At 57.7% G+C, this 21,072-nt stretch overlaps 1 protein-coding gene across 5 annotated transcripts in view; it reads left to right on the forward strand.

The window, feature by feature from the left end:
• The window catches only part of TMEM63B (transmembrane protein 63B), a 25,981-nt gene extending 5,154 nt beyond the window's left edge, over positions 1-20,827 (forward strand). For 2 of the 5 annotated variants that reach the window (XM_038176679.2, XM_038176680.2), the window contains exons 2-24: positions 6,373-6,571; positions 6,803-6,882; positions 7,547-7,585; positions 10,191-10,281; positions 10,497-10,534; positions 11,256-11,398; positions 11,592-11,643; positions 11,939-12,047; positions 12,561-12,631; positions 13,270-13,350; positions 13,503-13,626; positions 13,744-13,877; positions 14,017-14,154; positions 14,392-14,545; positions 14,859-14,965; positions 15,496-15,582; positions 16,883-16,948; positions 17,091-17,253; positions 17,384-17,489; positions 17,603-17,770; positions 17,868-17,983; positions 18,247-18,327; positions 18,616-20,827. In XM_038176679.2, the coding sequence (XP_038032607.2) occupies positions 6,373-6,571; positions 6,803-6,882; positions 7,547-7,585; positions 10,191-10,281; positions 10,497-10,534; positions 11,256-11,398; positions 11,592-11,643; positions 11,939-12,047; positions 12,561-12,631; positions 13,270-13,350; positions 13,503-13,626; positions 13,744-13,877; positions 14,017-14,154; positions 14,392-14,545; positions 14,859-14,965; positions 15,496-15,582; positions 16,883-16,948; positions 17,091-17,253; positions 17,384-17,489; positions 17,603-17,770; positions 17,868-17,983; positions 18,247-18,327; positions 18,616-18,783 (2,515 nt within the window). In that variant the 3' untranslated portion in view covers positions 18,784-20,827. The remainder of the gene's footprint in view (positions 1-6,372; positions 6,572-6,802; positions 6,883-7,546; positions 7,586-10,190; positions 10,282-10,496; positions 10,535-11,255; positions 11,399-11,591; positions 11,644-11,938; positions 12,048-12,560; positions 12,632-13,269; positions 13,351-13,502; positions 13,627-13,743; positions 13,878-14,016; positions 14,155-14,391; positions 14,546-14,858; positions 14,966-15,495; positions 15,583-16,882; positions 16,949-17,090; positions 17,254-17,383; positions 17,490-17,602; positions 17,771-17,867; positions 17,984-18,246; positions 18,328-18,615) is intronic. The other 3 variants (XM_072035691.1, XM_072035692.1, XM_072035693.1) reach the window with 3 other exon arrangements.
• Positions 20,828-21,072: the final 245 nt, after the last annotated feature.

Genomic DNA, 21,072 nt, shown 5'->3' on the forward strand with positions numbered 1-21,072 from the left:
CCAGTGGGGGCAGACTGAAGCTTGTGCTTTTGCCGTTCCTCCTGTAAGCAGCTGGAGAACCATCCAAAAACACCCTCGGTTTTAATCTCGTGGGCTGTGCAACCCTCGAGCAGGGACAGGACAGGTGTAACTCGCCCAGAAGGGTAAGTCCAACAGCACGCTGTGTTTCTACATCTGTCCTGTGGTCCTGCTGTTAACACGGCGTGCTCCAGGCTATAACTGGACACACATCAAGCTGCGGCTGAGGCTTTCTGGTAAAGCCACTGGGACCGCCCTCCCCATGCCCCTCAGGAGGGGTGGAAGCTCAGAAATCGATCCGAGCCTCTTAATCGTCCTCTCCAGTCCATTTGGAGCTGGTAAGTGCGACGGCACCGAGGATGGCTCCAGGAAATGAGAAAGGGGAGAGGAGCCAGGAGGTCCATTACCCTCCTGGTGGGTTTGAAGGCAGGAAAGCGATGGCCTTCTCCAAGGAGGAGAGGAAAAGGCGAGGTTCTAAAAATGAGCCTGGCGTGGAGAGGCGGCTGGGCTCAGCCAGGAGGGAGGGATGGAAAAAATGTGGTGGTGGCTTTAGGAGGAGCCAGGAGCTGGCACTGGTTGTTCTGCCTGGATGGGCTTCAAGGCTCTGCCGCCATATGGGCGTTTGGATCAGCAGCAGCACTGCAGGGCCTGTGCCTCGCTGCCGGGTGGGGGTATGCCTCGGGCCGCAGAGAAATTGAAGAAGGCCTCTGGTAGTTGTTGTCAGATGTCTGTGCTGCCTACAGCCCCTGAAACCCCATTCCTCTCTCCATGGGGGTGGCAGCAGCATCGTGGTTGCTCTGCAGGACACAGGCAGTGCCCGAGCCTCCCACCACAGCCCCATAGCAGCCAGCAGCCCTCCATCGAGCTGCTGGGAGAGGGTCTTGTGTGGTGGATCTAATCAACAGGACGATCTACCCAGAGCTTTGGGGTCTGATATTAAAAATATATATACTGAGGGTGCCCTCGAGTATGATCCCGGTGGTGAGGTGACCAGCCCTAGGTCACCCTCCTGCTGTCTCCTGATCCTCCCCATGACAGGAGGGGGGATCCAGAGCGCTCGTGCTCCCTTGACTCATCTCATTTCCACCCTGAGAGCGCTCAGTGTTGGTAAACAGCGTGTTATAAATAGGCAGGCGGTGCTATATCGGGAGCTTTGCCTGCTGCCGAGCGCAGGCGTCGCAGGATCCGGGCCTGGCTGCTGTGGACAGGGCTGGGCAGCTGCCTGAGCACCAGCTCTGCTCCACCTGGCCCCGAAAAAGGTGTCCCCAGGCTCCCAGCCTTTGATGGGGAGGCCAGTCGGGTGGCATCAGAGCAGGGCAAGCTGCCAGGGGGGAAATTCCAGCCTTGCTGCTTGCTTACGGGGCTGTGGTGTGATAACCCCCACGGGCCTGGAGCGCAAACAAATGGGCAGCTTGGCAGCGGCCGGCCGGCCTCGTGGGGAAGGATAGAGGAGGTGCTGCCCTCCTGCCTCCTCGGACTTTTCCACAGCCTGGTTTAAGGCAGGTGAAGCTGCCTGGTGCTCTGCTGGAGGGTCAGGCTGGCTCCTCGGAGCCATGAGGGCACCTTGGAAGAGCCAGGCTGGCGGCCCCCTGCTCTCTGGTGTGTGAGGTGAGACAGTGGTGCTGCGTCTTCTTCGTGGATAAAATGTCCTTTAAACGGTTCCTGCCTTATCTCCAGCAAGTGGCATGAGTCTTCCTGCACGGGGATGTGGAAAGGGCCCGCTGGGCAGCCCCTCATCCCTCACACGGTAACGGAGCGCGCTGCTGCGCTTCGTGGCTGGAGAGCGCCTGCCCCAGCAAGAGGTTTTGGGGGTGGTTTTCTTCCTTTTCTGTTTTTTTTTTTTTTTTTTTTTTTTTTTTTTTTCCCAGAATACCCCATAGAAAAAAAAAATAAAGCCCTGTGACAGCAACAGAGATGCAAAGGCCGTGTTTGTTGTGTGTGGCAGCATTTGCCAAGAGGCTGATAAGCCCTGACATGAACGCTGATGGTGCGTAGCGAGGCTGGCAGCGAGGTTTGAGGGTGTCCCGGGGTGCAGAAATGGGGCAGCTACCTGGATGTCTGAGCGTTTGTTGGTTTAAATGGGGTAAACTACATCTCATCGGGACAGTTGGTGCTTCTCGACCTGCCGTGTTTATTTAAAACCAAAGAGAGCTTGCTGGAAGGCAACGGGAAATGCAAGGATAAGCTTGGGAGAGGGGACGAGGCTTTAGGTCCCGGTGTGGCTGAAAGTCAGCTCTGTGAGCTCTCAGGGTATCAATGCTAAGCAGCGTGTGGCAGTTGTCCCTGTGGTGTACCACAGGAGCCTATTTCTCACCATCAGAGACAAATTCGGGTTGAGCTACTTGATCTTCGCTGCCTCCACCGTGAAACCTCAACTGGGGGCTGTGCTGATAACCAGAACGTGTAGCCTGGGGTCAGCGAATGGTCTTGGAGAACAGCTGGTGCTTGAAGCAGAGCACGGTGCTCCAGTCCGCCCCATTTTAGACAAACACTTTAATTTCGCTGTGTGTTTAAGCTGTGATCACTTCAGCGAGAGCGTCTCGAGATAAGTGTGTGCTTAGCAGCTTTCCTGAGCAGGGGCGATTTCTCTTGCGTGAGGATCCGTGGAGAAATATCTCACCAAGCATTAGCCCATGCAGGCTGCCAAGGCTAGATTCGTGTTGGGCGAAATTCTAAACAGCAACCTCATCTGGGTTATTAATTAGTAATTAAACTCTGACTGCCATTATCCATTAATTGTTCCTGCGCTCCTGCGATGCGTTTGGGAAGGCCAGGCTCTGGAGGGATCGTTTGCTGCTCGGTCCTGTTGCATTAGGGGCCTCAGCTGCAGCTCCAACAGGTGACTTGTCACTTCGTGTAGCTGTCCTGCTGCGGTGTGTTGTCCTGATCCAGAAACCAGAGACGGAACAGCACTTTCCAGTGTGTGAACCAGCAGTCATCAGCCTCCCTCAGGTCAAGGCAGGATTTCGGTGGTCTTGGTATGTGCGAGCAGGGGCTGTGGGCAAGAGGAGCCCGTGTTACCCCCTGCAAGCCTTGGATGGACTTTCTTAGGTTTGGTATTTGCCCTCGTGGAGCTGTGCTCCCCGTAAACAGTGACTCAAAGTGGCTTTGCCCGATTAAAGTGCCATTTCTCTGTTTACCCGAGCGTTGAGATAGGGCTCTGGATGACACAAGGCTTGTGCTGCTGTGCCTCGCCTAAAATTCAGAGCCCTCCTTCAAGCCTAAGCAACCACTTTTTATCTCCCACACCTCTCTCTGCAGCTCTGGGAGCCGGGCTGCTTGCCTTCGAGTGCCACTTCTGTGTCCCTGCTCTTGGCCGGGTGCCGTCAGCTCCGTGCCCAGTGCCCGACCGGCACTTTGTTCCCTGCGTTCCCAGCCTGGGCCCGGCTCCTCTTGCCAAGCCCAGAGGGTGGAGAGAGGCCGGTGAAAAGAGCAGCCCGCTCAGCATCTCTCACGTGCTGCTGGCTGGCTGCGGGCCCAGCCTCCCCAGCCTGCCGTGTGTGCGTGGCTCCTGGCTACAGACCCCTGCCCAGCAGCCTGAGATCGACCCAAAAACTCAAAAGGAGGTGTTCAGCCCTCGTGGTGCTCAGCAGGTGTGCAGAGATTTCCCTGTCTGTGGTTCAGGTCCCTCTGGCAGCAGCAAGCATCCTGCAGAAGAGGGACCAGGCCATCTTCCAGCAGTGACACGCCGAGAGGGGCCCGGCTGTCTATCCGGAGCTATGTGGATAAGGGCTCGGGGACAGGGTGAGTCTCAAGGCTGTTTTTGGGGTCCACCTCGCTCTGCTGTGACCTTTGCTGCTTGCTCAGCTCGCAGCAGGAGCTCAGGCTGGGTCTCCTAGCCCTGCCTCGTGGACCGTGCAATTTCCCTGCCTTCCCTGTTGAGCTCAGCGGCTGCTGAGACCGGGTGCGTGTGGGGAACGATGTGTCGTAAAACCTCAAGGATTTCCAGCGTCTCGGTGCCCCGGGTTGGACGTTCTCATGGCCAAGGTCACCTTGCTGCGTGTGGCCGTACCGGTTGCTGTGTCAGCGCTGAGCTTTCCCCACTGGCCGCATGTGCCGGTTCCTGGATGTCCTTCTCTAACCATCCTGCCTTGCTGGCCGCCTCCAGCCCTCTCTCCGGGAGGGCCCTCTGCTGATGCTGGCTGTTGTTGAGGAACAATTCCTCCTCTTGCTTTGGCTGCTCAGCCTCTTATCAGCGTGCAGCCGCGAGGAGAGCCCGGCTCCGCGTGCCGCAGGGCTGCCATTACCTTGCCCTTTGGAGACCAGCCCTGGCGGGCGAGCACCGTGCAGCGAGGAGGAGGTGAGGCCATCCCCCTGCAACCCCTGGGAGCTGCAGCATGCATTAGGAGCACGGAAAAGGGCTGATGCAGCAGCACGCCCTGCCAGCCCCTGAGATGCTCCTCGCCATCACCGCACAGTGGCTTGCATCATGAAGGGTGTCCTCGGTGGTGAAGTGCTGCGGGTAAGGGCTCACGGTGGTGCCCAGGGGACGAAATCCCCGTGTGGCTGAGCTCAGTGCTGCAAGGAGGTCGGTGCCTGCCACACAGGAGGAAAGAGTCAGTGTGACCTTGAGAGGCTAGCTCAGAAACCTGGTTTTGGGAAAGAGATCCTGCACTTCAGGAAGGAGAGCTGGGTGTGGGTGAGAATAGCCAGCCTGTGGAGGCTGGCAGGGGACAGACACGGGGCAGGAGGGAAGGCAGATGTGGTAATTATCCCCCAGGGAGAGGATTAAGATCAGAGATAAACAGGAATCTCCAAGACTAGGTGAGCTTACTGATAAACAAGGGGAAGGGGGGTGAGAGGTGCGGAGCTTCTGCTAAAAACGTGCACCTGTGCTTCACTGATGAGATGGCTCAAATTGAGGAGGAATGTGAAAATTCAGAGGGAGAGACCACCAGGGACACCTGTGGGGCACCCGAACAGTTCAGCTTTTGAGCACTGTGAAGGAGCAGCAGTGTTTGTGTAGCAAAGATCCCCTGTAAGGAGTCCTTCTCCCCCAGAGGAACGAAACAGCCCCTGTGCTGTGGGGATCCAGAAAGCAGAAGGTGTTTTGGGGGGCTTACACACATAAGCACAGCACCAAGGAGTTAGAAGGCAGCGTGGAGGGTTTTGCAGGAAGCAGGAGCCTCAAGACGTGCATCCCTTTAGGATCAGCCTCCAGCAGGAGCTGGGTCTGACCTGGAGGGATGTGACAGGAGGGCACTGCTGGAGGGCTGGCAGGAAAGAGATGCTCCTGTGTAAGCCACAGCTTTTCTGCTAGGAAGGATCTCTTCCAGTCCTTCTTCTTGGCTTTAGGGGGAAAAAAATACTTCTGTGGGACCTGTTTCTGTAAAATGTGGCCTGCGTTATCCACAGGCTCGTGAAATTCGTCTTGAATGCCTAATGGTTGGGATAAATGATGGTTATGGTAGCGCCGTGGGCAATGTGCGTGCACGAGCCGTGTTCCTGCTAGAAAGGAGACTGAGAATGGGGCTATAAAGCACGCGGGAACAAGGTAAATGGCTCGGTCTCTGCAGAGGAGAATCATCCTTCCCCGAGCTGTTGCGAGTCTTTTGGTATTTCTCTGCACCAATAGCTAAGACTGCACTGGCGTGCGTGATCCGCTCGGGTGTTAGGAAACCCCAGAAGGTGGTGAAGAAGGGAGGAGGCATAGGGTTCTGGAGCAAAAACTGGCCCAAAAAGAGTATGGGAGCGGCTGAGCAATTCCCAGTGTGATATAAAGAAGCACAAGGACGGGGTTCTCCGCTATTAGTGACCCCAAAAGGTGTGTGGTGGGGTACCCAGCGCACGAGGGGTTGGGTGAGAGGTGCTGAGAGCATCAGAGCGCCGTCCTGGGAGTCAAGGTCATCTCCCGTACCCAGGCTGTGCCGTGCGCTCCTGGCGGTGTTGCTGTAGGGTCGGGAGAGGGTGGTGATGCTCTCCCGGGGCTGCTGAGGTGTTACCAGCCTCTGATGGGGGCCCTGGGAGCGTGGGGCTGAGGCCTGCAGCGAGCCGAGCGCGGTGATTCAGCCTCGTAAAGCTCGGTGGCACGCAGCCAGGCGGAGGAAATGGTGGGATCATGATGCAGCAACCGTCCCGGAGCCGTTCGCTGCCATCAGCCAGCCGTGACTGAACGCCCACCCCACCCTTTTGGTGGCTAAATGCCCTCCCTGGCAGGGGGAAGGTGCGGGGAGACAGCACCTTTTGGGAGAAGGAGTAGTCGGTGAGGAAGAGGTGCACCGAAAAGCCGTGGGAGCAGGCGAGGGAGGCTTTGGGATCGTGCACAGTGGGACCAGCTCCTGGCCCCCAGCCCTAACGGGGCCGTGCTGAGCCAGCAGGCAGGCACCTAACCCGCCCTTTCTCTCCCTCCCCCAGGGAAGACGATGAAGCTGTAGAGATGCTTCCCTACGTGATCGCCACCCTGGGCTCAGCCGGGGGCACCTGCAAGGCCGCCTCCTGCAGCAACAGCACCAAGGATTACTGCTACAGCGCCCGCATCCGCAGCACCGTGCTGCAGGGGCTGCCCTTCGGCGGCGTGCCCACCGTCCTCGCCCTCGACTTTATGTGCTTCCTCGTAAGTCTGCCTCCTCCTCCTCCTCCTCCCGCTGCTGCTTTGGCACCTTCTCACCTTGGTTAGTCAGGGAGGGAGGGCCGTGGCCTGATGGTGAGAGCTGTGGGGTCCCAAATTCCCCAGGATGTCATGAGCAGCTCTGTCCCCTCCTAACCCCGTTCCTGCACTTCTGCAGGCGAAGGGCAAAGAGATAACTTTGCTTTGTCTCACGGCTCTCCCTCTGCTCTCCTCCAGGCACTGCTGTTTGTCTTCTCAATTTTGCGGAAGGTTGCTTGGGACTACGGGCGCCTGGCCCTGGTGACTGATGCTGACAGGTAAGCCTGGGCGCGGATATGGAGCTCGTCCTGCACAGCTCCTACTCCCCAAGGGGAAAAGGGTGGGCCACCAGGCGTTTTTGGCAGGGTGGAAAGTGGACAAGCTGCAGCTCATCCCTCCCGTGCTCTGTGGCAGGAGACCTGCACTGACACTTGGAGCACAGCACACCTGGACAGGGCTGTGGGGACCTCTTTGTGGGGCCAGAGCAGGGATGGCAGAAGGAATGTGTCCAGCAACCCTCTTGTTTTGCTTCTGGAGGCAGTGTGCGTAGCTAGATTGTCAGGAAGCAGGCAGAGGAGCTGTAGGGCCTGTGTATCTGCTCCTGTGCAAGTGGGGGTTTAGCTTGCAGGTGCTAAAACATCACTCCTGGTGCTCATCCTCCCTGCCCAAGGTGTGTTTGGGGGACTGAGCCTTCTGGCAAAACTCAGGGCCCCTCGGAGACGGTGACTTTGTGTTGGAGGCTGATGCTTGGAGCTCCTTTTGGGAGCAGACCTTGCTAACCAAGCCCTGGAGGGAAGATCTTCTCTGGCCTCACCCCCAGCAGGTTTCTCTCCTCCTCAGGATGGCGTGGAGCCCTGCTGGGCGCACAGTGCCCTGCGATGGAGGGGCCCCAGCACCCGCTCCCCTGTTGTAACCTCTCCTTTTCTGTTTCTGTGCCCCCAGGCGCCGACGCTGGCAGACGGAGCGAGAGGAGCGGGAATAGTATGTTGTTTTTTCAGGGTCTTGTTTCTCCTCTCTTTCTCCCTGTCTCTCTCTTTCTCTTCTTTTTGCAGTTTTCTCTCTTGCTTCTGAACTAATCTGAGTGGCTGGGAGCTCAGGGCTTGGATTTGTGTCTCTCAGGGGATTCACACTTTGCTCTTCCCCTCCCCTTTGTGTCAGCCACCTCCCGCAGCTGGGCACTCCCTGGTTTTCCCCTCCGAGCCCTTAAATTCTCCCTGCATGCAGCAGCGCCGGGAAGCTGCCGGTGGAGGCAGAGGGTGCCGTGTCATGCACCCTGCTGTACCTGCCAGGGTCCTGCTGTGTGATGGGAATAAACGTAGCTGTGATGGAGGAGCTGGAAATGACCCTGTGGCATCCTGGGGTCGCCCTGGCAGAGGGCAGCCTCCTTTACCTCGTGCTGGTGAGCCACGAGGGCTGCTCTCAGGAGCACCGAGGTGCGTGGGGAGGATCTGGCAGGCCCTCACACAGCTCTTCTCTCGCCTTCACCCCTGTGAGGCTGCCAGGACCAAAGGAAGTGCTGGCTCTTGTCCCTTAGCACCCACCCCTTCCTGCCCCAGCACCTCAGCCTGGCATTTCCAGACCTTTCCTCCCTGCTCTTCCCTCTTTCTTGCTGCTTTTTTATCTAAGTAAGGACCGTTCTTGCTGATGTGTTGAGTGCTACACGCTGCAGGGGAGCCAGCCAGCAGCACAGAGCCTGAGATGGTCACACTGCTGCCATGTTTTTGTGGCTGCTCTTTGCTCCAAAAGGAGCAGAGGAATTGGAGTTGTGGAAGCAAAGGTGCTGGTAGCTGTGGTGAATAGCACGGAGGGGATGCCCTGCTCACGCTTGAATGCTTCAGTAGTGGTTGGCCCTGCTTCAGGTAGGCTGGCAGCTCTACCAAGGGGGAGTCAGGTAGAGGTAGCAGAGCTCTGAGGCTCAGGATGTGGCCTTGCAGGAGGGTTTGGTCACCTCTATTATCCTCCTGAGCGCTTGTCTCTCTCCAGGGGTCCTCTTGTTCCTCTTCCCATTGCTCCCCTGAGCTTGCTGGGGCTCTGCTGTCACCCAGGCCTAGTGCAACTCATCCACCTCTCGCTCGCCGTGTTAGTGCTTCGCTTTAAAAAGCCTCCAGCTAGACACAGGTCCACCTGGAGCTCCATCTTCAGCTCCCCATCTTTGGCAAGGCTGGCACCCACCATCTTCACAGCGCTGCCAGTTGTCCTGGTCATGGTCTCTGCATCCCCTGCAACGGAGCTGAGTTAATCTTATCACAAGGGAGAGTCTTGTCACGAGGTGATCTTATCATGAGAGCCATGGCTCTCTTCACAGCTATGCTCTCTAGTGTTTCTCTGCCCTGCCCAATGCTTTTCCAGCACCAAGGAGCCAGAAGCACACCGTGGCCAGCGTGCCAGGGTTTCCTCAGGGCTGCAGGCAGCAGAAATTCACCCTCTCCCCGTGCCCAGCTTCAGGGTCTTGGGGATCTCAAAGGGCTGAGGGTCCCAGAGCTTGGTTGAAGCTTGAGCTGTCCCTGCAGCAGAGCAAGGTGCCGGGCCGTGCAGTTGCAGGGCTGTGTCTAATCTGTTCTCCTGTAGACCCGTGACCTTCAGCTAATCTCCTTTCCCCTCCGGGCGTTGCTTCCAGCTAGGGGCTCAGCAGGTGCTGCTCTGCTCTGCAGGGAGGCCACGTGTCCCATCCTCTTCCCTTCTGCAGGGTCACAAGTGTCCTTGCTTGTTTTCCTCCCCCTAGTGTCACCTCCTTGTCTCTAGCACTCATCTCTCACCTGTTTCTTCTCTAGGTTCTCATCCATCTGATCCTTCTTGAGCCTGTACTGGTTACACAGAGACTGTTTGCATCTTTTTTTTTTTTTTTTTCCCCCCTTTGCTTCTAGCCTTCAGATCAGCCATTTCCCTTCTTGCACCTCCAGGGTCCCAGCCTGATGTTGTCACCTTACCAGTGCTATTTAATTTAGGTCTCTGGACCATTTTCCTCTCTCCTTTGCCAGCCTGCCCTCCACTTTCATTCATAGCGGGGGCTGTTACCTGCCTTGGACGCTGCAGGTTCTTCATCGAGGTCCCTGCCTGTGTCTGGAGCACAGCTGTTTGGGACAGTCACCTCTCCTGCCCTTCAGCCCCATGCTCCTAGCTGCCTCCCCGCTCCCTGTCTGGGTCTGCTGCCTGCAGAGGTCCCCAGATGAAGCCGAGGAGCAGCTGGGCTGAGCCTGGCTCATTTTTCCTCTTGAAGCCTGTCTCCTCTTGTGGCACCCTCTCCTTCACGTCTCCTCCTCCCTCTCTGAACCCTGCACTAAGCAGACACAATCTCCCCCACCGTGGCAGCTGCCCCCAGCCCCTCCTGGCAGGGGCTGGTGCACGATGAGGGAGCAGCACCCACATCTGAGCCCGGGGAGGCTGCCAGAGCCCGGTGCCACCCGAGGAGGGGTCTCTGCTTACTGCTCCCCTCCGCTCTTCGAGGCTGTCCTCTCTCCTCCGTCTCACCTGGGGCAAACTGACCCGAATTAACCGCTGGCCTTCCGGGTGCTCTCGCTTCCCGGCCCAGCTGCCTCCTCTCACCCTCACCTTCTGCCTCCTCTCTCCCCCAAATTTGTCATTGCAGCGTCGCCTCCGCCCTGCACTCCGACAACCACGACCGCTACGAACGCCTCACCTCCGTATCCAGCTCCGTCGACTTCGACCAGAGGGACAACGTGAGTAGTGGCAGGAGGCAAAAGCAGGGGCTGAAATACCTGTGCGATGAATTTTCTGGGCATCCCCGGGCTGTGGAGAGCTTTTGTGCTCTCCGGAGGGGGGCCCCGGCTTTCCTGGGAGGCCAAGCTGCTTGGTGGGGGCCAGCCACGTGGCAGAGTCCAGGGAGAAGGGATCGCGGAGTGACGTGAGCCCCTCCTGTCTTCTCTCTGCACAGGGCTTCTGCTCCTGGCTGACGGCCATCTTCAGGATAAAGTAAGTGCCCCAGGACCTGCCTGCGGGTGGGGAACCAAAAGGAGAAAAAGCAGAGGCAGCACACGGGCTGGGACACAAACGGAGTTGTTCCCCTTGAGTGCCCTTCAGAGAGGGGGCTGCAGCAGGCTGTGTGGAGAGGACAGGAAAAGACAGGACTAGATGAGGAGTCCCAGAGCCAAACCCAAGGTGACAGAGGAGAAATCCCAGCCCAGGTCACCTCTGCCTCGATCTCATCTCAGAAACAGGCTGCTGCTCTCCCTGAGGCTCCTGCTAGGGGCACTGCTGTCCAAGGAAGGCCCACGGCAGTGAAAGGTGGACTGGAGGGTACAGAGAGACACATGCTGATGCTCAGGGGTGCTTTCCTAAGCATTTCTACGTTTCAGAGCTCTGTGGGGCCGCATCAGCAAGGGGATAGATGGGACCCAGCATAAGGATGGGCATCAGGTGTGGCTCTCAGGGGTCAGCTGCCCTGCAGAGGGCAGCAGCACGGGGAGCAGAGCTGCAGCAAGCTTTGCACCGCAGGCTTCTGCCTGCGCTGGTGCATGGCCAGGTGCTGGAGTCCCTCCCCAGGGCATGGCTGCAGCTCTAGGGCTTGATCCAGGGGTGTTGTGTGGGTTACAGGGGTGGTTTGTGGGTTCACAGCCGTCACCCAGCGCTTTCCTGCCTGCCCTCAGGTTGCTGGAGGAGGTTTCTTCACTGTCTTTCTTTCTCTCCCTGGCAGGGATGACGAGATCCGGGACAAGTGCGGGGGCGACGCGGTGCACTACCTGTCCTTCCAGAGGCACATCATCGGGCTGCTGGTGGCCGTGGGTGTGCTCTCCGTGGGCATTGTGCTACCCGTCAACTTCTCAGGGGACCTGCTAGGTGAGGGCAGGGAGCCCTGGTCCTGCCAGGGAGGAGCAGAGGCTGGGACGGGAGCAGCAGAGAGAAACCCTGGGTCCTGTCCCACTTTGGGTTTGGGGTGTGCGTAGGGTTTGTCCTGGGCGGCTTGGGTTTTGGGGTGCTTTGCCCCAGCCCCTCGGTGTAACCGAGCGTGCCTGTCTGCCTTTCTCCCCAGAAAACAACGCTTACAGCTTTGGGAGGACGACGATCGCCAACCTGAACTCCGGGTAGGTGTGGGCAGGGATGGTGTGGGTACTGGTGGCCCTCAGGGTGCGTTTTCTGGATGCCCACGTGCTGCAGAGCCTTGCCTCCTCGAAGGCTGCATTTCTGCCCTTCCTGTGAGGCTGCTGTCCCTGCTCCTACGTCCAGACTGAGCTCCTGGAGGCTGTTGGCAGGGCTTGTGGGTGATGCCCTGCCAGGAACGCTCCTCCTGGCCCCAGAGGCTTTGTGGGGAGGTTCCTGAGGGCCAGGGCTGCGGTGGCAACCTCGTGCTGGCTTTAAGCACGGTCTCTCTCGTGCCAGGAATAACCTGCTGTGGCTGCACACATCCTTCGCCTTCCTGTACCTGCTGCTGACGGTGTACAGCATGCGCCGGCACACCTCCAAGATGCGCTACAAGGAGGATGACTTGGTGAGCAGGGCTGGGAGCTCGCCCAGGCTTCCTGGGCCTCCTGTCAAGTTGGGCAGCCTGGGAGAGGGTGCCAGGCACCCCCGCTTCCCGCAGCAATTTGGGGCTGGCATGTTCTGCCTGCTCCAGAGCAGCAGTCCTGATGCCGTGCAGGGGAAATGAGAGAGACCTGAGCTGGGTGGGCATGTGGCGTGCCCTATGTCTTCCTCAGGAGTTGCTCCAGCTGCTGTGTGGGTTTGGGGCTCTTCTCCAGTTGTTTTTGCCTTGTTTCATACTATAACATCCCTGTTTCTGAGGCGGCTGCAGTGTGAGCCCCCACCCCATCAACCTGCAGCACGTCAGGGTATGAAATGCCGACAGCTAGCAGCAGCACAGGAGGTGGGGAGCAAAGATTCTGCAAGCGTGGGGGCTGCCTTCTCCCACTGCTAGCTCAGGCCAGGGCCTTGGGGTTTTCTTTTTTTTCTGCAGTCTGGTCTTTCATGCCACCCATACCGATCTGCATTCTCTTCCTTCCAGGTGAAGCGAACTCTCTTCATCAATGGGATTTCAAAATATGCCGAGCCAGAAAAGATCAAGAAGCATTTTGAGTGAGTCTGACTGTGTTCCTAATTAAAGCTGCTCTGTAAAAAAAAAAAAAAAAAAAAAAAAAAATACATATATATATATATATATATATATATTTTAGTGGAGTGGTGCTAGTGTTATCTGAAATAGCAATAATACATCGAGGTGAGGAGGGGGAAGCAGTCCGAATCAGTGAGCACTTTCATCTTGGGCATCTTGCTGCGATTTTGCAGTGCAAATTTTTATCCCAATATGCAGCATTTTGGGACGTGCCCAGCTATATCTTGCAGAGCCGTAGGGGGTCAGCATGGTAAGTAGTGAGACAGGGCACGTGATAAGGGCTCAGCTTCAGAGCTGTGAGAAGCAGGCAGGAGGCGCTCCAGCAATAGCTGTGGGATGCTTCGCTGCTGCCTCTGCATTGATCATGCTCTCTGTAGAAAACTGCATTCTCTTTTTTAACTGAACCCCTAAAAAAGAAAAGTTTCTCTTCCGTTGCCCCACACGTTGCTCCCAAAAGAGGGAGCAGAGCCTGCTGCTCTCCTGCTTTCCAAGCTTCTGCTGATGCTCAGCCCGTGGCAGGAGGAAGGGCTGAAGGTGTGGGCTTTGTTTTGAGGTGCAGCTCTGATGCAGTGTGTGAGGGGCTGGTTTTCTCTGTCTGCAGGGAGGCCTATGCCAACTGCACCGTGCTGGAGGCGCGTCCCTGCTATGATGTGGCCCGGCTGATGTTCCTGGATGCGGAGAGGTAAGCAGCCCCTGGTTTGGGGGAGAGGGCAGGGCTGGGGTGAGGGTACACAGGAGGTGGGGAGCGGGTTCTTCCCAGCTGCTTCTCCTTCGAATCTTGTGCAATGAAAGCTTTTCTGAGCACCTTTTTTCTTTTCCACTCTCCCGCTTCAGAAAGAAGGCTGAGCGCGGGCGAATCTATTTCACCAACCTGCAGGGCAAGGAGAACACCCCATCTATGATCAACCCTAAGCCCTGCGGCCACCTGTGCTGCTGTGTCATCAGGGGCTGTGAGGAGGTATGTGGAGAGCTGGAGACGCTGGGCAGAAGGGTTAACGTGAGCATTGGGTCCTTGTACTGCCCACACTGGCTGGCGTCCCCAGGTCTCTGCTCTAACCTCTGTCCCTCTGCCCAGGTGGAGGCAATCGAGTACTACACGAAGCTGGAGGAGAAACTCAAAGACGACTACAAGCGGGAGAAGGAGAAGGTGAACGAGAAGCCTTTGGGGATGGCCTTCGTCACCTTCCACAACGAGACCATCACAGCCATGTGAGTCTTGCAAGGGGTTCTGCCAGGAAGGTGGTGTCTCACAGCTCTTCCGTGAAATCAGATCCCAGCCACAGGGCGTTCACCTCAACGTGTCCCTGCTAGCCCTGTGTGTCACCATCTCCACTGTTCTCTTCTCCAGAATCCTCAAAGACTTCAACGCTTGCAAGTGCCAGGGATGTGCGTGCCGCGGGGAGCCCAAGGCCTCTTCCTGCAGCGAGTCCCTTCATGTTTCCAACTGGACTGTCAGCTATGCTCCTGACCCGCAGAACATCTACTGGTGAGCAGCTGTGGGGTTCTTTGGGTCCCCAGTGATGGGAAAGGGGTGCACCCTCACACTCTGATAGCTAAAGGAGTTGTTCTTGCCTGGCTGAGCCAGAGTTGGGCACTGACTTAGAAGGGGAAAGCTTGGGATCGTGCCCCAGGCCCTGTTGATGCAGGCTGGGCTGTGTCGTGAACGTGTGTGAGGCTCGGTGTGGCTGGTCCTGATGCCCTCTTCCCCCCTCACCCCACCCAGGGAACACCTCTCCATCCGGGGCTTCATCTGGTGGATCCGCTGCCTGGTGATCAACGTGGTCCTCTTCATCCTCCTCTTCTTCCTCACCACCCCTGCGATCATCATCACCACGATGGACAAGTTCAACGTCACCAAGCCTGTGGAGTACCTCAACGTAAGGCCTTCGGAAAAGGGCACGGGATGGGGAGCACTGAACCCACCACCCTGAGGCACAGCAGCCCCTGCAGGGGAAGGGACAGTGAGATTGTCAGCGTGCCTCAGGTCCCTTCAGCCTTGAGAACAAGAGAGGTGTCCCCAGGAAAGGGCCAGCACCCTGCCACATGTTCCCAGCCTCCAGAAGGGGTGCTAAGCCTGGCCAGGGTGCGGTGGCTGCTGGGGACTCTGCATCAGCAAAGGCAGCTCCTGTGACGGGCACGAGAGCTGCCACATCACGTGTAACGCGTGGTCTCTTCTCTTCCTCGTTGCAGAACCCCATCATCACGCAGTTCTTCCCCACGCTGCTGCTGTGGTGCTTCTCAGCTCTGCTGCCCACCATCGTGTATTATTCGGCCTTCTTCGAAGCGCACTGGACCAGGTAAGAGCAGCCAGTGCCTGGCATCTTGATGCTCCCCGCTGATGGAGAGCTGCTGACTGGTTCCTCTCGCTTCAATTCCTGTCGTCCACCCCCAGCGCGGTGTCTTGTGGCACCTCTTGGTCACCTTGGGGTCTGCTGCTCTTCTGCCAGCCCTTAGCTGGGTGTTGCACAGTATTGGGGTTATTTGAGCGGAGCTTGATGTACATTTGCAAGAGGAAGGCTGGGAGGAGTTGGGGACAAAGGTAATGAGAAATGCAGGTAGTAAGGGAAGGTCTTGGCTGAGGTGAGCGTGCAGGTGTGGTGTGCCTGTACCCGTGTGTAGGACGTAGCTTTTCCAAGGGATACCTTGGAGGGAAAGGGGCATATTCACCATGTGTGAGAACATAAGCTCCTTTCACCTGGCGTCTCTGGCAGCTGCAGATTACTGAAGCTGCTTATTCTCAATAACAATTGCAAATTAAAAGTGACATTTTAAAAAAAAAAAGTGACATTAAAAGTGACAATTTTAATGGCCTTCTCTCTGCCCCCAGGTCTGGAGAGAACAGGACCACCATGCACAAGTGTTACACCTTCCTCATCTTCATGGTCTTGCTGCTGCCCTCGCTGGGCCTGAGCAGGTAGGTGTGGAGGGAAAGGTAAGCAAGCAGAGACCTGGAGCGTGGAGAGGGCTGAGATGCACCTCTGGTGGTCCTCCTGCAATGCCTCCTCACCCTGCTTGCACAAATGTCCCAGCCACCCTTCCCTGGGTGTTCCTAGAAAGGCAACAAACCCTGAGGTGGCTGATGGATGCACATAAAAAGCCTTGTTGAGGCCTGCTGGTGAAGGAGATTCTTCCCACATCTGTTTTACTTGTGCTCACTTTTACACAAAAGTAGCAAATTCCCCCACTTGAGCCAGAACTGAGGACGTCATACTGCTCGGCTGGGTGGTCTTCCTATTTGTAGGCTGCAGAAATGTGAATCCTGCTGGATGCAAGCCCCAAATCCTCCTGCAGGGGTTATAGAAATGTCCTGTGACAGGGGGGCTTCAGCTGCCAGGAATCAGCATGGGCTCAGCACTGACAGGGAGCAAAGCACAGCAGCTGTGCAACAAAGAGAGGAAAACTGGGAGGTGGAAGCACGATGGGGGGGGGATCTACTGTGACAGGGAGTTCTTTATGCATTGCGGGGTGGGGAATCTACATCCCATAAATTCAGGGTACAGACCCTCGGTGGCTAAATTGGGTGGTTTTTGAGAATAGAGAAGCCTTCCAACAGAGATAGAAAAGCTGCCTTTCATTGCAGGGGGGTGACTACAGCAAAGTTTCCCCGCCAGGTTTAAAATGTCCTGCTGCTTTTAGCCTTGTGCCCTAGGCAGGTAAATGTTCTCCCAGGATTTGCATTTTGGCTGTGTCCCAGCAAACAGGTCACGCTTCTTTCCGAGGACAAAATCAGTCCCACTGCTGCGTGGGGATCTCTGTGCTCCGCTGAAATCCTGGCCCTAGAGGTGCCAGAGGATTGTACAGTTCTATATCAAAAAATATAGAATGAGGGGGAATGAGATTTGTTGTTTTTTTTTTCTTATTTCTGTGCCTGAGGTTACCATGTACCTGAGTGGTTTCTCCTGTGGTCACTAACCCATGGTTGTTTCACTCAAACAACCTCTGCCAGGAGCAGAGAGGGAAATACTGATGGGATTAGGGTGAAGGGAGAACACGTGTGAGAATGGGAAGTCTTGCATCCCTTTTTGCGTCCTGTAACTGGTTTTCCCAGTGTCTGATTTACATAAATGCCAATGACATATCCCAAGAGGGAACAATAAGGCCTGTGGTCAGAGCTCTGGGCCTTTTTAGAGCAGTTTCCATACATTTGCATGTCTATGTCCGTATGCCACCGCTTCCGACTGTTTCTCTTCTCTTCCCACCCCCTTCCCCCACAGCTTGGATGTCTTTTTCCGCTGGCTCTTCGACAAAAAATTCCTGGCTGAAGCCACAGTGCGATTTGAGTAAGTGGGGCAGGGAAGAAAGCCCCTTCTTTGCAGCGGGGATGGGGGGAGGAGGTTCCTGGCAGCCTCCAGAGGCAGAACCCCTGACCTGGGTGCGTGGCGGGGCGGGGGAGCATCTCCTGCAGCCTGCTGTGCTCCCCAGGTGCGTGTTCCTGCCCGATAACGGGGCTTTCTTCGTCAACTACGTCATCGCCTCTGCCTTCATTGGCAACGCCATGGACCTGCTGCGCATCCCCGGCCTGCTGATGTACATGATCCGCCTCTGCCTGGCCCGCTCGGCCGCCGAGCGCAGGAACGTCAAGCGGGTGAGTGGTGGGGCTGGGGGCGCTTTGGGGTCTCCCCAAAAGGTGCTGTGCCAGGGGCCGTGCGCCCTGGGGCTCGCCAAGGGCTGGGTGGGGGTTGCCCCCACAGCTGAGTCTCTGCTCTCTCCGGCAGCACCAGGCCTACGAGTTCCAGTTTGGGGCTGCCTACGCCTGGATGATGTGCGTCTTCACCGTGGTCATGACCTACAGCATCACCTGCCCCATCATCGTCCCCTTTGGTAAGCGACTTCCCTTTGCCTCCCCGCTTTGGGGTGAATTATTTCCCGCTGCCCTGAGGCGCTGGGAAAGAGGCAGCTTTCCTCCTGCCACCTCTCCCCTCTCTCTCCCTCAGGGCTCATGTACATGCTGCTCAAGCACCTGGTGGACCGGTACAACCTGTATTATGCCTACCTGCCTGCCAAGCTGGACAAGAAGATCCATTCCGGGGCTGTGAACCAAGTGGTGGCTGCCCCCATCCTCTGCCTCTTCTGGCTCCTCTTCTTCTCCACCGTGCGCACGGGTGAGCGCTGGGCTGGGAGGCGTCCAGCCGGGCTGCAGGTGGCCTCCCCCTGTCCGTCGGGCTCTGGCAACCTAACGTTGGCTTTTATTTGCCTCAGGGTTCCTGGCCCCCACTTCCATGTTCACCTTTGTGGTCCTCGTGATCACCATCGTGATCTGCCTGTGTCACGTCTGCTTCGGGCACTTCAAATACCTCAGCGCTCACAATTACAAGGTGAGCTGGGTTGCTGCCTGGGGGCCCTTCCCCTGGGGGTGCAGCCGAGCAGTGAAATGGGCTTGGGGGCAAATTGGGATGTCCCAGCCTGGTCCCTGGCAGGGCATCTCTTCACCAGCTTTGTGGCAAAGGTTCCCAAGGAACCTTTACCATGCGTGTGCTGCTCCCGTACCTGTGCAGAGGTCAAGGGCAGCCTTGCTGGAGTGCGGCTCCTACAAATGCATCTCCTCAACTTTCTCTTAATCTCACCTTTTCCTCTCCAGATCGAACACACAGAGGTGGACACCATAGAAAGCAGGCAGAACGGGAGACCTGCCACTAATCTGCCGGCTCCCAAATCCACTGTGAGTTCCTGTCCCTACCTCCCTGCCCTGGCGCACTGCTCTCTGGGGGATTTAGGAAAGGGGGAGGCAACATCCAGAGACTTTTTCTCCTTGCTTCTCACCTTTCTGAGGCAGCACCCACAATCTCCCAACAGGAGTGGGAGGCAGGTGTCGCTCACCTGAGCTGGGTGATGAGTTGTAACCATCTTCGTGCTCCTTAATGCTCAACCTCCTCCTTGCACAGTGCAAGGAGGTCTCACAGCTGCCCGTGCTCACCGTCTTTCTGCTGTCCCCCTCCTTTTGCCCCAGCAGAAGTACATCGCCCAAGTGCTGCAGGACTCCTCCCCGGAGGGTGAAGCGACCGAGTCGGAGGAGCAGGGGTCGCAGGACGAGGAGCTCATCACCGCCGATGGCATGAACGACACGGATTTCCAGTCATGTGAGGACAGCCTGATAGAGAACGAGATCCGCCAGTAGGGACTGCGGAGGGAGGGCAGGAGGGAGGAGAGGGGATGGAGGCCCAGGAGCGGGGCAGGCTGCGCCCACCCAGACCGGCCGAGAGAAACCCAAGGGAGCGCAGAGATGGGGAGGGGGCCACCCGCAGCCCTCGCCCACCCCTGGGGCCACCACCTTCAGCAAGGGCAGGGGCCCTGGCCCTGGCTCTCCGCTTCCCTGCCTCCACCTCCCCGCCGCTCTGCGGGCTTGCTCTTCATTAGCTACCTTCGTTAACACGTACCCGGACCGCAGACCCCCCAGGGGCTGGGGAGGAAGGGACCATGACCCTGCCAGCACCCCAGGAGAGAGAAGGGAGGCTGGGTGCTTTGGGGAGGGCTCTGGGGACAAGGGGCACCACCGGGGCCTCGTTGGCTGCCCCTTCTGTCCCTTGTCCTCCTGGTGAGAAACAGAAACACTAATAATTTATTAGATTTGCAGGAAGGTGACAAACGAAGCTTTAATTGATGTCTTGGAAGCCCCCCGTAGGAAGATGGGGTAACTTTGTTCCACCTGCACGTGCAGTGCTGTCTTCCCTCCTCCCCGTGCCCGCGTGTCCCCGTGGGGTGACGTGCTAGGTGCTGGGGAGGGGGGGATGGAGAAGTCCCCCAGGGGGCAGGTGACAGCCTCACCCTGCTGGGGGACTGCTGGGGGAGCAGCACGGGGGCAGCCCCTTGCAGGGTGAGGGGTGCCCAGGGTGCTTCTCGCAGGCAGGAGGAGGCGCAGGCAGCCTCTCCCCTAAATCGTGCCCCCTGCTCCCCGGGGGTACGGCTGGGGGACTGCAGCATCATTTTAAGTGGCATTTTTTTGCACATTTTTCCTCCCCTTTCGAGCGAAAACCAACCTGACTTCTGTGGCAGACCGTGGATCCCCTTTCTGCCCTGTGTCTGCACCGCAGGGTCAGGTGCAGGAGGGCTGTTTTGGGGGTCTCCTGGGTGCTATGGTGAGGGGAGAAAAGGGTTTAGGCTACAGCTCTTTGGCCCTGTGCAGCCCTGGGCTGCTTCACCTGCCTGGGGCTGTTCCTTGCCTGCTTCTGCCCTCGTGTCCCCTCTCTGGTGATAGCTGTGTCCTGGGGACAAGAAGGATGGGAGAGGGGCCCTGGGTGGCTGCGGAGGTGGGCAGGGGCAGGAGAGGTGGCCTGGAGCCCCTGGCACCCGTGTGGAGGTTCTTGTGAGGAGGTTTCTGGTCAGCACCCATTGCCCTCGATTGCTTTCCCCTCCTCCCCTTGTGTAAAATGTAAAGGAAAATAATAAATCTCCCTGCTACTGAGCTATATTTATTTCCCTCAGCCCCCCGCCACCATCCTGTTTGGTGCTCATCGCTGACACTGCCCCTTCCCTCTGCCCAGCGCCTGCGGGGCCCACTCCTGCTCTTCTGGCTCGCTGGAGCTGTGCCCCGCAGGCCCTGACGGGGCCGGGGGACAGGGGTTTTACCTTTTTCAATCACCAACTCTGGCCCTGGAGCTCAAAGCACTTTACGGACCCGAACAAGAGCGGCGTCAGCCCTCCCCGGCCCTGCTGCGGGGACAGGCCCTTGCCACCCCCGGCTTATCTCCCCTCATCCCTTGTTAGAAGAGGGGATCCTGAGACATGGGGCTGCTCCGGGGAGGGTAGAGCTGACGTCCCTGTACACCTCTCTATAGGATCCCCAGGCCCAGAGGGAAAGGGGGCGTGGAGGGGATGAAATGTGGGTCCTGGAGGTGTGGAGAGGGCAGGCCGGGGCTGGAGCACGTGCTGGTGTGGAGAAGCGTGGTGTTTGAAGCCAGCCCTTCCAGGGGTGGGCACGTGAGATGGGAGCTCCCCGCCGGGTCCCAGGCTGGGGCAAGGAGGATATTGATCCTATATCCGTGTCTGTGCCCCCGCCTGCTGCCCGTGCCCCCCACCCTGCCCGGGGTGCCCCGGTCTCTGTGCCTGCAGCCCTGGGACGCTGCCCATGGAGACCTGCGTTGGGATTGGCACTGTCTGTGTAGAGATGTGTATAATACCCTGTATATATTTGTGTACAAAAGAAAAGAAACCAAAAAAAAGGAGCTATTGTTCTCGTGGTCTTCCTTTGCGCAGCGGGGGGGAGCTGGCAGGGAGGGGAGGCTGCAGCAGGGCTGGGAGCATGCGTGCTGAACGGGACCAGGGGCTGGCGGGCTCCTATTGTGTCTGCAAACCCTACACAGGGCCTGTGGGCTCTCAGTGTGTCCTGCAAGGCTCCGTGTCCATCCTAATGCTAAATGTGGATGGGGAGCTGCATCTGGTGGGGTTGGGGTGGGTGTAGCAGGTATCA

The sequence above is a fragment of the Anas platyrhynchos genome, chromosome 3 (genome assembly GCF_047663525.1).
Source record: "Anas platyrhynchos isolate ZD024472 breed Pekin duck chromosome 3, IASCAAS_PekinDuck_T2T, whole genome shotgun sequence".
NCBI lineage: Eukaryota > Metazoa > Chordata > Aves > Anseriformes > Anatidae > Anas > Anas platyrhynchos.